This window comes from Microtus ochrogaster, chromosome X (genome assembly GCF_000317375.1).
Source record: "Microtus ochrogaster isolate Prairie Vole_2 chromosome X, MicOch1.0, whole genome shotgun sequence".
NCBI classification, from domain to species: Eukaryota; Metazoa; Chordata; class Mammalia; order Rodentia; family Cricetidae; genus Microtus; species Microtus ochrogaster.
In genome coordinates, this window is record NC_022026.1 from 6,404,524 (window position 1) to 6,418,505 (window position 13,982).

Genomic DNA, 13,982 nt, shown 5'->3' on the forward strand with positions numbered 1-13,982 from the left:
GGTAGTCAGATTGTCATTTGCAGGTCGTTTTAGCACTGTTTTGTCTCATGTCTCGTTAGAACCTTATCAGATGTCATTTTGCTCATTTAAATTCATATTAGTTACCTTCAGCAAAATCTACTTTTTGAATTTAAAATCCTTTTTACCCTAGCTACTGTTCTTCTTGGTTTCTGATATAATTGGTACACTTTCCTATAGCTTGTGGGTTAGTAGCTTTATCAGTTCTGTAGTTTCAGTAGTTATCAGCATGTTCTCTAGCATGGGAGTAATCTACTTCTAGAACAGTCTCAGGATTCCTGGATTCTGCTGGACGTATCATTGAATGTAATGGATATCATATGCTTTTAGTCCAGATGAGACTGTTACGTGTCAGTGTACAACTGAATCAGAATGTTTCATAGGTGATTGTCTGGTTTGGGGTTATAGGTTTAGCATGAACTGAATGATTTCAATGTTTTTCTAATATAAAGAAGCAACTGATTGTTGGACTTTTTGATGCCTAAATCAAGTAAAAATTTTTTGGCAAGAAGTATTTCATCATAAAATGGCTGAAAGACATAAGACAGTGTATTAATTTTCTTTGCTGCATTTGACATATTTTATGAACTGATAATTATGTCAGTATCACTTCACTAGCAGATTCATTTTTTTACCTCATGTAATTAAAAGTATAGCCTTCCTTCGATTCTCTCCTTAATTAGTACACGCCAGTCAGACAAAAAAAAAGGTAGCATCAGTTCTCACATGATTTCAATTTAATTTACCACAGGTATGTATGGAAAATTTTATTTGGCTAAAGTAATTGGTTGCTTTCTCTGGAATATTGTCAGTTTCAGAATTGATGTCTTTCATTCTGGGGAACCCCTAAGTCTGACAAAACTCGACATTTGGTCACTGAGGTGGTAGTCTCAGTAACTTTTCTTATGGCAATCCAGCTTATTGATACATACCCTATTGCAGTTAGTTAGTAGGTCAAATTTTATTGAAAAAAAAAACCTAGTTAAGAACATGAAACTAAGGATTGGAACAGATTTCAGAGATAATTTATTTTGGAATAAGTGCTCTTGGTAAGAAACTAGAATTGCCATTACAGTTTTGTATAAGTATATATGATATGTTTTAACTTTTTCTCTCCAGTCAAAATACGATGAACTTAAAAAATCAGAAAAGGGAAGTAAACAGCAACATAAAGTCCATAAATACATTACATCATGTGAGATGGTGATGGCTCCTGTCCATGAAGCAGTGGTCTCCTTACACGTTTCCAAAGTCTGGGATGATATCAGCCCTCAGTTCTATGCTACGTTTTGGTCATTGACAATGTATGACCTTGCAGTTCCACATACCAGCTATGAAAGAGAAGTCAATAAACTTAAAGTCCAGATGAAAGCGATTGATGACAATCAGGAAATGGTAGGTATTATTATAGCAACACAAGTATTATGATATTTATGTATTATTGTCCCTGCTTTGCAATTATTTTAGTTCAATATTTTTGATTCTACAGTCTTGTTGATCTATACTATTTTAAATGAATTTAATGGTAACTCCTCAATGGATAGAAATTATAATTAAGGAATAAAAAACATACATGCCTTTTCTAGTGAACACTCTCATAGCAATTTAAGGTGATTTGTTTGACTCCTATTTCAAGAGCAGGATAATTATTACCCATTTTGTGTGTGTGTATGTGTATAAGACCTATTTTACTCTACTGAATGGACTTTTGATGTATTTGAAAAATGAGGTTAGTAACAAATTAGGCAGGTACTGAAAATCAGGCGGAATAGTAAATACAGTATAATCTACAGCTTGTTTAGATATCTCTTCTGGTGAATAACATGTAAAAATGGTACCTTAGAAAGATTATGAGAGTAATTTTAATAGCTATTTTGATAAGGGGAAGATTAGTCTAAGTCTAGAGACTGGTTGCGTGTCTTTTGGGGTACTTGGTTATGTGGTATTGAGTAATATAGCTTATGCTAGAGATAGTGGCAATACATATAACTTGTAAATAAGTGAGATATTTGAATGAAGGGAAGTAAAAATGACTTCATTTTTGCTTCAGAATGAAGCACTGTTAGGAAGGTGACCTATTCAGAAGTTGTCTGATGACTCTGTGATACTGATTTGGATGTGTTGGATGGAATATTCAGGCATACCTACTATATAATCATGCTGAAGCAATTATAAAGTATAAGCATTTTTCTCTTTAAAATCTTAATTACATGAAGGGAGACAATGTAGATACAGTTAAAAAAATTATGTGACTTTACTTTGTAGCCTCCAAATAAAAAGAAAAAAGAGAAGGAGCGTTGCACGGCCCTTCAGGACAAACTTCTTGAAGAAGAAAAGAAGCAGATGGAACATGTTCAGAGAGTTCTTCAGAGATTGAAATTGGAAAAAGACAACTGGCTTTTAGCAAGTAAGTTGTTGGGATTATATATTCCTGCTGCTGCTAAGTTGCAAGAGCAAGCATTTCTAACTCTGGAGGTGTTCAAGTGATTATGTTCGTATTCAGCACTGTTCACTGGTCCCTCCTTTAGTTATTCATTACAGCAGAATCAACTTCATGTGTTCACTAAAGTGACTGATGAGTTAGTTGGCTAGCAAAATAAAATTAGATTATAAAGATAATATTGGCAGTTTAGTATTCAAATTTTGTGTATAGAATCATATTTCTTGGAAATTATAGATAGAAAAATGTCCATAGAGTAAAAGTGATAATGAATATTTATCTGATAGTTTGATTTTATACCATTCTGTACACTACAGTAAAATGCCATGTTTGGTAGCCTTGAGGCACTTGAGGAAGATTACTTCTTAATACATTCCTCTTTTATTTTTAGAGTCAACCAAAAATGAGACCATCACAAAATTTCTACAGCTGTGTATATTTCCTCGATGCATTTTTTCAGCAATAGATGCTGTTTACTGTGCTCGTTTTGTTGAATTGGTACATCAACAGAAAACTCCAAATTTTTCCACACTTCTTTGCTATGACCGAGTAAGTTTATTGCAGCATTAAAAAAAAAATCTCACGTAAGGATAGCTAATTATTTATTATAAACTCTAGAGGTATTGTATATATGGTAGATACCATGATCCTTTTTTTGTTTGTTTTATTTTTTTGAGATAGGGTTTATGTAACAACAGTCTGGCCTGCCCTGGACCTCAGTTTATAGACCAGGCTGGCCTTGATTGAACACACAGAGGCGGGCCTCTGCCTTCCCCCTCCTGAGTGCTCGAATCTAAGGTGTGCATCACTGGTGCCCAGCTGAATGGTCTATCTTAAGAGCTGAATTCTTGACCTTGATTCCTAGCTTTAATTTTCAGCTATATGATCTTTCACATGATATTTAACCTCTCTGTGCCTCAATCTTCCTATCTATGAAAAGGAACCTGCTTTGTAAGATTGATTTGAGGCCTAAATATGTCACTATATATAAAAACCCCATGCAATGATATCTATTACATTCATGGTTAACCTTTTCACTCAGAATTTGATTTTAATAATCTTTCATCTTTATAAATAGGTCTCTCCACTCTTAACTTTCATTCTTAAAAAAAAAAACTAAAGAAAACAACCTTCTACTCAAATCAAAGACTTTACACAATCATACTACATAAAAGCAGGGAAGCATTTTAGTGTTGTCATATTCATATTTCATCTGGATTTTTCTTATATTACTGCATTTGTGAGTTAGAAATATGTGTATTATATCATGTCTGCTTCATATTCTAAATTTTATCACATTCGCTTTTGCCTATTGTTTTTAATCTCAATCACGAATAGCTAAGTGTTCAAGAAGCTATTATGTAATAATAATAATAATAATAACCTTTTATTTATCATTATCAACCAAATTCATAAAACTTTACTTGGATGCTTTATGATCGCTATTTTTCCACAGAACCTAGAGATACCAAAAACTTCTACAGGTGTGAATATAAAAGGAGAAAGTACATTTTTTACTAAATTTATCTGTTTATTGTGATAGTCTTTTAATATTTTAATCAGTTTGATTTTCTTTTTTAATCATTCTTCCTCTAGGTTTTTTCTGACATAATTTATACAGTTGCAAGCTGTACTGAAAATGAAGCTAGTCGGTATGGGAGATTTCTCTGCTGCATGTTAGAGACAGTGACCAGGTGGCATAGTGATAGAGCCACGTATGAAAAGGTACATGATTGATAAATGTTTATATTTTACCTGTGTGTGTATATAATAATTGCTTCAGATTGGTCACTTCGAAAACTATTTAGGATTCAGATACTTAAAACCACAATTAATATATTATTTAAAGGTGGATTTTTTTTAAAAAAAAATTCTATTTCAACTTATTATCATTGTAAAATCTGAACATTTGTTTTACATCTGGTCACTTATCTGGTCTCATTCTTCTATTTTGTGAGATAAATTTTACCACTAAAAATGAGAAATTTATTTTTCCTTAGGAATGTGGAAATTATCCAGGATTTCTTACTATATTACGGGCAACTGGATTTGATGGTGGAAATAAAGCTGATCAATTAGATTATGAAAATTTTCGACACGTTGTACATAAGTGGCATTACAAATTAACCAAGGTAAAATAAAAAGTGGATATTTTTGAAAGGTAATTTTTCTTCCTCTTCATTCTGTATTTTATGATAATAGATCTTTAAATGTCTGTTATAGGCATCGGTGCATTGCCTTGAGACAGGCGAATATACTCACATCAGGAATATACTGATTGTGCTAACAAAAATACTTCCTTGGTACCCAAAAGTTTTAAATCTGGGTCAGGCTTTGGAAAGAAGAGTGAACAAAATATGCCAAGAAGAAAAAGAGAAGAGGCCAGATCTATATGCGTTGGCTATGGGGTAACACAATTATACTTTAATGTGACTTATGAGACTAGATTATAGAAGGATTCTGAAGATCTGAAAATGTTTTACAATGTTGAAGTCTTATCTTCTGCTTTACTTCAGGAGATTATGGGAGATTATGCGAGCATGTTCCCACAGGCTGGTGAGAGTTGTCACTTCTGATTATCAACTTCCGGTTTATACTGGATGATAGCTTCAAAGGCCACATATAATCATAGTTCTTAAAATTGGGGAAATACAATTTTGTCATAGTTACCATCTCTTGAGGATCAAAAAGAAAAAAGCTCTCTAATTATAGAATAAGTTTATTTTGAAAGAATGACTTTTAAGGTTTTAGAACACTCTAAAGACCTTGAAGAATATACTGAAAAATTAGTACTTTATTTTCTAGAACCAAGTATCAGAGTGAATAATTTGCTAATTTTTGTTATACTAAACCCCATATTTGTGTTTTTTTTTTTGATTTGTGTATGTGTATTTAAACACTTTGTGCGACTTTCAGCTACTGGGGGCTGTTGAAATGTAGAAAATCTCACATGATACCTGAAAATGAATTTCATCACAAAGATCCTCCTCCAAGGAATGCTGTTGCGAGTGTACAAAATGGGCCTGGTGGTGGGACTTCATCATCATCCCTAGGAAGTGCGTCTAAATCGGATGAAAGTGGTACTGAGGAGACTGGTATGCTTATTTGTAGACACTTATAAATAATATATTAAAATATTTTATCACATGATAATTACAGTGCAAGCTTCATATTGCTTTTTATTCTCTGGTTATGAGTATGTAACTATTAAATAACCAGCCTCCTGAGTTTTCTAATTATCCACTAATCATTTTGCTGTGAAGTCATAGTTTATGTTTACAGTTTGCTAACAAAAACCTTGTTTTTATTTTAGATAAACCAAGGGAGAGATCTCAATGTGGTACAAAAGCTGTTAATAAGGCTTCCGGTACCACACCAAAAGGGAATTCAAGCAATGGAAATAGTGGCTCTAACAGGTAAGAATGCTATGCCTTATGTCACAGTTCTAAATTCTACCTCCCTCCCTGCCCCCCTCGTGTGTGTGTGTGTGTGTGTGTTTGTGCATGTATGTGACTGATGAGTGTGTACTCACATTCATGTGTGTGCAAGTAGTCGCGCACACTTGCCATAAATGTGTGTGTTGTTCTAACCTCAGATGTTACTTCTCACCTTGTACCTTGTTTGAAATTGGATTCATTTTGCTGCCTATCCTAGGCCAGCTAGCTGGTGAGGTTTCAAAGATACTCTGTGTTCCATTTTACCATAGGAGCCAATAGAATTACAGATGTGTAGCCAGAGGCTTTTCTGTGTCCTACCCAGTCCCGCAGCTGCTTATAAAATAATCATTCAGAGGCTTAATATTAATTGTATTTGCTTAACTGGTGGCTCAGTCTTATTACTAGCTATATAAACCCATTTTTATTAATTTTTCTATATATTGCTACGTTGCCTCTGGTTTACAGGTGCTTACTTTGTCATCTTACTCCTCCCACGGCTGGGCCTCTCTCAATACTCTGTCTTTTTTCTCCCTGTATTTCTGCTTGGATTTCCCATCTAGATATATTCTGCCTTGCCATAGGCCAAAGGAGCTTTATTCATCAACCAATAAAAGCAACACATATTCGCTGTGTACAAAATGACATCCTACATCACAGATGAGTGATTTTTTTCTGCTCTTTATGCGAGTTCTGGAAAGTTAAGAACGGCAAGTGCTTTACAAACACGAGCCATCTCCCTAACTCCAAAGTTTTCTCTTTTAAGAAAAATTACCTTTTGACTTAACATACAGAGTAAAGGGTTATATTGTATGCCTCATACTTGATTCTAATTTGCCCTCCAGTTTTCTCACTGTCTCTTATTAGTCACCTTATTTCCTAGTATTTCCCTTGTGCTCTTATGTCACTTGTATTCCATTATCTTCCTTTCTGCCTCTTGTCCCTTTCTTAAGATGTGTTCTTTATTGGTCCCTTTTCTAGTTACATGACGCATATGATAATATTCATACTTTAACGTAGGTTCTACATATAAAACAAAACATTTTTTTTGTCTTTTTGAGCCTGACTAATTTCAGTTAAAGTAAATTGATTGAATCGATTTTCCAGAAAATGCCATCATTTCAGTTTTCATTTTGCCTGAATTAAATTTCATTTTGTATGTATACCACATTTTCTTTTCTGATTGAATGTGTTGAGAGACACAAAGGCTGGTTCCATTTATTATAGCTAGTGAAACAGTAACCAAAATTGTGCAAGTATCTCCATGTTACATTAAATTATAGAGTACCCTGGATGCATATTCAGGAGTGGCATATATGAGATAGCATTCCTTCTATGTATGCTTGCATGCCAGAAGGGGGCACCAGATCTCATTATAGATGGCTGTGAGCCACTATGTGGTTGCTGGGAGTTGAACTCAGGACCTCTGGAAGAGCAGTCAGTGCTCTTAACCGCTGAACCATCTCTCCAGCCCGAGATAGTTTTAATCCTTAAACTTGTACACTGACTTTTATAACGGCTGAACTAGTTAATGTTTCTAATAGTGTTATTAGGATGTTATTAGATGTTGGTGAGAATGTAAATAACATTCTCACCAACTCTTGTTCCTGTTAATTTTTCTTGTTTACAGCTATTCTGACTGGTTCGTAGCAGTTGTAATTTTCTCTTTTTTTGATGGCTAAGTTGTTGAATACTTTTTCAAGTATTTATTGGCCATTTATATTTCTTTGAGCAGTTTATCAACTCATTTATTTATCAACCTGTTTATTAGATAAATTTTGAAGAGTTAATTTGCTGTTCATTATTCTAATTATGAATCTTGTATCTGATAATTGACAATGCTCCCCCCCCATTTTGTATGCTGTCTATTCACTGTGATGATTGTTTGCTTTGCTGTGCACACGCAGAATTTCATGTTATCTTATTATTTGTCAATTCTTGGTTAGCGTTCTAGTTCTTGGAAATGTTTTTCCTATATTTTACTTTCACAGTTTAAAAGTTTCAACTCATACATTCAGGTGTTTGCTCACTTTGAATTGATTTTGAGTAGAATGAGTAATAGAGATCCAGTTTCAACCTTTGTACATATGACCATCGCGTTTTCCCACTGCTGTGTGTCGCAGATACTGTCTTTTTTCCAATATATGCTTATGATATTTTTGGTGTAAATTAGATGATTGTAGCTGTGTATATTTACTTCTTACTCCTATATTCTATACCAATGACCTATATTGATCTACATGTTTGTTTTTCTGCCAGTAGCATGCCATCTTTGTTGCTATGACTCTATATAGTATAATTTGGGATCAGGTATTATGATACTTCTAGTATTGCTTTTTTTGTTAATTAGGCTATTCTTGGTCTTTTGTATTTCTCTTATCAGTTTTAGGTGTATGTGTTGGGTTGTGTGTGTGTTCCTTTAATTCTATGAAGAATTCATTTGAATTTTTATGGGGATTGTGTTGAATATGTAGATCAGTTTGGGTAATAGAAGCCATTTTCACAATAATGATTATCCCAATCCATAAGCATGGGGTTTAATTTTTTCTCAAAATTTTATTGCATGATCAAGGCAGTTTCATTTTAAAATTTTATTTATTATTAAAAATGTATTTTTTCATACTGTATAATCTGATTACATTTTCACCTATCCCAGCTTCTTTCAGATCTTCCTTACATCCCTACCCACCCAATTTCACATCCTTTCTTACTCCTTCCCATTAGAAAGCAGGCATCTAAAAAAGTAATAATGTTAAAATTAGATAAAATGGAAGCAACAAATCCTGAATAGGTCAGTGTCTTAAATTTGTCTCTTTATTTCACATTGTCTTTTATTTCCTCAGGATTGTTTCTAAGTATTTTTTTTCTTTCAAGTTATTGTGGATGATTTCTTCCTCAGAATTTTCATCCTTATTAAGTAGATCTTTGTATCCTGTTAATTTGCTGAATGTGCTATTAGATATGATATTTTCTGGCATAGCCTTCTGGGTCTTCTAAGAATAGTCACATTTGCAAATCACGGTGATTTGAATGTTTTTCTTTTCTGTTATCTCTTTCATTTCACTTTCTTGCCCCAATGCTCTAGCTAAGATTTTAAGCACTATATTTAATGAGTAGAGAGGGTATATTCTGTCTTATTTCTGATTTTAAGTGCCATTGAATGTTTGTTATATATTCCCTGTATTTCTAGTTTCCTAAGAGCTTTTAAAAATGTTTTGGTCAGAACCTTTTTTTACAGCTATTAACGTAATCTTGTGTTTTCTAACCCCAAGTCTGTCCATCTTCTGTATTACATTTCTTGAATCGTTCTTGCATCCCTAGGATGAAACCAGTTTGTTCATGGTGCATGATTTTAGTGTCTTTTTGGATTCTGTGTACAAGAATTTAAGATTTTTTTGCATTTTGGGCTAGAGAGATGGCTCAGCAAGGTTTAGAATACTAACTGCTCTTCCAGGTTTAATTCTTAGACCCACATGGCAGCTTACAACCATTTGTATGTCTAGTTCCAGCGGGATCTTATGTTTTCTTCTGTCCCCTGTGGATACCAGGCATTTATGTCATACACAGATAAACACGAAACAGACATACATGCAAGGAAATGCAAATAAATTAAAGTTAAAAAATACTTTTACATCTCACTTATCAGGGGAATTGGTCTGCAGTTTTGTGCTTTGTTCTTGTCTTTCTTCAGTTTGAGTATAAGGGTAATATTGGCATCATAGAAATGAGATTGATCGTGTTCTTTTATTTTATGGAACAGTTTAAGACAGTTCTGTAAAGCTTTGGTAGAATTTATTCATCAGTCTGAATAGTTCTGGGCTTAGTTGGAAGACTTTTAATAACAGCTGACTCATTGCTTGTTATGGGTCTATTTAAGTTTGTTATATTTCCTTGATTTAATTTTGATACGTTATATGTATCTAGGGAATTTATCTATTTTTTCTAGATTTTTTTAAAAGTTTTATTCTCTGATACTGGAATCAACAGTAAAATCACCATTTTCATCTCTGATTTTTATTAACTTGAATTTTCTGTTTTGACTAGTTTGTCTAGATATTTAGCAATATTTTCAAAGAACAACTCTGATCAATTGATTCTGTATATTGTTCTTTAGTCTCTATTTCATGAATTTTGCCTTGACCTCAATTATTCTTGCTTTTGATTGCTTTAGGGTTTGCCTTGTTTTTTTGCATATTATTATTATTATTACAAATTTTCACCTCGTCCCCTCCTCCCATTTCCTCCCCCTCCCCTATTTCTTCCCCCCTCCCCCTCCCTCTCCAGTCCAAAGAGCAGTCAGGGTTCTCTGCCGTGTGGGAAGTCCAAGGTCCTTCCCCCTCCATCCAGACTCCTTGTTCTTGTTTTACTACATCATTAGACTATTTGAGGTGTTTCAGTTTTTTTTCAATGTAAGCATTTATAGCTAGCACTACTTTAGTAGTATCTGAAATATTCTATTAACGTTGTGCTTTCATTTTCATTTGATTCTTGGAATTTTTTAAATTTCTCCTTGATTTCTTCAACCACTCACTAGTCATTCATGAGTGTATTTTTCAGTCTTCAAGTATTTGTGTAGTTTCTGGATTTTCTTTTGCTATTGATTTCTAGTTATATTCCACCATGATCTAATGAGATAGAAAAATCCTTTCAGTATTGTATTTCTTAGGACATACTTGTGGTCCTGTTTCTGTTTGATGAAATATTCTCCATATTATCTCCTAAGTCCATTTGCTCTTTGGTGTGTTTTAACTCTGCAATTTCTTTGTTTGGAGTATGAATGACATATCTGAAGTTGACAGTGGAATGTCAAAATGATCTACTGTTACTCTATCAAGACCAGTGTAATGTGTACAGACATTAATGTTTTGTGAAATTTATAGCCCTAACATACAGTTCATATGGTTTATGATGTTACATATTTTTGATTCATTCATATATAGCTAAATTATATAACTATTCCCATTTTTATTTATTTATTTATTAAAGATTTCTGCCTCCTCCCCGCCCCCGCCTCCCAACTATTCCAATTTTTTATTTGAATTCTACTTTGTTAACCACCAGAAGAACTATGCCAGCTTAAGTTTGGCTTTTACTCACTGTGTAGATTGACTTCTATCTTTTGAGTCTCACTCTGTAGATATTCCTAGCAGTGATACATGTTTCTTGAAGACAACAAATAATTGTGTCTTTTACTCTGTACTTTTCAGGTAACCTTTATCTTTCTGAGGGTTCCTCTTAATTTTACAGTATTTTAAGATGTGTTTTGGTACCTTTGTGAGTTTATGAATGTCTTTATCTCCTTTTTAAAAAAATTTTGAATACAGTCTACTTTTTATTCTGGCTTCTTCAGCATATCATTTTACCTGAAAGTTCCTAGATTCTTCTGTGTGGTATAATTTTACCTGGAAGTCCCCTAGATTCTCCTATGTGGATTTCATTAATCATGAGTGGAAGGGTAAAGCAGTTGTAACTGAGTAGTACAAAAGTCATGTATACTGACTGGACTTTGAAACTTTGGTACTCCAATTTTGATAATTGACTTATTAATTGTTTATATTGTTACGTTTTGTTTAACAACCTGATTACTTCTGAGATACAGGATATGATGGTAAAGTTTTGAGACATTTTAGGATACAGTGCTTGTTTTAGACAATTTGAGTAACGCTTATATTAATGCAAGAAAATATTAATTTTGAAAGCAGTCCATACAGCTTAGGAGTCTGTTTACTGATATCTCCTGTTTTGGTTTGTTGAATGTGTTTTTGGTCATTTCTTTCTTATTCTTGAAGATTGTGATTATATACAAAATAATCTAATATGCCATTATAATTATTTTTTATTAATTAATTTAAAAAATATTTTCTCATTTTACCTACCAATCTGAGTTTCCAGTCCCTCCCTTCCTCCCACTCCCTCCACTTCTCTCAGACTACCTCATCCACTCCTTAGAGAGGGTAAGGCTCCAGTGGGAAGTCAATAAAGTCTAGCACATCACTTTGAGGCAGGACTAAGGCCATCCCCACTATATCTAGGCTGAGCAAGTTATCCTTCTAAAGAGAATGACCTTCAAAAAGTCAGTTCAAGCAGTAGGGATAAATCCTGGTCCCACTGCCAGTGTCCCCCCCACAGACTGCCCCAGCCATACAACTGTCAGCCATATTCAGAGGGCCTAATTTGATCCTATGCTTGGTTCCCCTGCTGTCAGGCTGGAGTTAGTGAGCTCCCATTAGTTCAGGTAAGCCCTCATGGTCTTTACCTCTGTGCTCATATTATCTCTTCTCCCTCTCTTTGACTGGACTTTGGGAGCTCAGCCCAGTGCTTCCCTGTGGATCTCTGCATCTGCTTCCATCAGTGCTGGATGAAAGTTCTATGATCACAGTTAAGGTAGTCATCAATCTGACTACAGGGCAAGGCCAGTTCGGGCACCCTCTCCACTGTTGCTCAGGGTTTTAGATGGATCATCCTTGTGGATTCCTGGGAATTTCCCTAGTTTCAGATTTCTTGCTAGCCCCATAGTGGCTCCCTCAGTCAAGATATCTCTCCTTGTTCTCCCTCTCTGTCCTTCCCCTTCTCAACCATTCCTTCCCTCACGGTCTCCTCCTTTCTTCCTTCTCACCTCCTCCTCCCCTTTCTCCATCCCTTCTGCCCCCACCCCAACACTCCCAATTTTTTCAGGAGATCTTATCTATTTCCCCTTCCCAGAGGGATCCATGTATGTTTCTCTTAGGGGTCTCCTTATTACCTAGCTTCTCTAGGGTCGTGGTCTATAGGCTTTATGTAAGATGTCGAGTAAGTACATGCCATGTTTATCTTTAAGGGTCTGCCTTATCTATCTCTCTTAGGATGGATTTTTCTACTTCCATCCATTTGCATGCAAATTTCAAGATGTCATTGTTTTTTTTTTTTTTACCCCTGAGTAGTACTTCATTGTGTAAATGTACCACATTTTCTTTATCCATTCTTTGGTTGAGGGGCATCTGGATTGTTTCCAGGTTCTGGCTATGACAAATAATGCTTCTATAAACATAGTTGAGCAAATATTCTTGTAGTATGATTGAGCATCCTTTGGGTATATGCCCAAGAGTGGTATTGCTGAGTCTAGAGGTAGGTAGATTCCCAATTTTCTGAAAAATTGCCATACCGATTACCAAAGTGGCTGCACAAGTTTGCACTCTCACCAGCAACGCAGGAATGTTCCCCTTCTTCCATATTCTCTCCAGCATAAGCTATCATCAGTATTTTTTTTAACTTAACCATTCTGAAAAGTGTAAGGTGGTATATAAGAGTTGTTTTGCTTTACATTTTCTTGATGGCTAAGGGTGTTGAGCAGTTCCTTCAGTGTCTTTCTGCCATTTGAGATTCTGCTGTTGAGAATACTCTATTTCAAACTGTGTCCCATTTCTTAATTGGATTATTTCGTATTTTGATATCTAGTTTCTTGTCTTGAGTTCTTTATATATTTTTGTAGGTCAGTCCTGTGATGTGGGGTTGGTGAAGATTTGTTCACATTCAGTAGGCTGCCGTTTTTGTCTTATTGACTGTGTCCTTTGCCTTGCCGAAGCTTCTCAGTTTCAGGAGGTCCCATTTATTTATTGTTGCTCTCAGTGTCTGTGCTACTAGGATTATATTTCAGAAGTAGTCTCCTGTGCCTATGAGTTCAAGGCCATTTCCCAATTCCTCTTCTATTAGGTTCAGTGTGGTCAGATTTATATCTAACTGGACTTGAGCTGTGCATGGGGATAGGCATGGAGCAAAAAGACAACAAAAGGGAATCGAGGGGATACAAATTTGAAAGAAAGAAGTCAAACTTTTACTATTTGCAGATGATATGATAGTATATATAAGTGACCCCCAACATTTTATGAGCATTCTATGAGAAGAATTTTCATTTTTTGACATGTTGACATCCAGTTATGCCAGCACCATTTGCTGAAGATGCTGTCTTTTTTTATTGTGTAATTTTAGTTTCTTTGTCAAAAATCAGGTGTTCATAGGTAGTGTGGATTAATATCTGGGTCTTTGATTTGATTCCATTGGCCAACCTCTCTGTTATTTATTTATTCATTCATTCATTCATTCATTCATTCATT

The 13,982-nt window shown here is 34.7% G+C and overlaps 1 protein-coding gene across 2 annotated transcripts in view; it reads left to right on the forward strand.

Moving 5' to 3' along the window:
- The window catches only part of Thoc2 (THO complex 2), a 111,597-nt gene that overhangs the window by 75,338 nt on the left and 22,277 nt on the right, over positions 1 to 13,982 (forward strand). For both annotated transcript variants that reach the window (XM_013350464.1, XM_013350465.2), the window contains exons 23-30: positions 1,138 to 1,413; positions 2,284 to 2,425; positions 2,850 to 3,007; positions 4,055 to 4,183; positions 4,459 to 4,590; positions 4,682 to 4,866; positions 5,375 to 5,553; positions 5,772 to 5,874. In XM_013350464.1, coding sequence (XP_013205918.1) covers positions 1,138 to 1,413; positions 2,284 to 2,425; positions 2,850 to 3,007; positions 4,055 to 4,183; positions 4,459 to 4,590; positions 4,682 to 4,866; positions 5,375 to 5,553; positions 5,772 to 5,874 — 1,304 coding nt within the window. The remainder of the gene's footprint in view (positions 1 to 1,137; positions 1,414 to 2,283; positions 2,426 to 2,849; positions 3,008 to 4,054; positions 4,184 to 4,458; positions 4,591 to 4,681; positions 4,867 to 5,374; positions 5,554 to 5,771; positions 5,875 to 13,982) is intronic.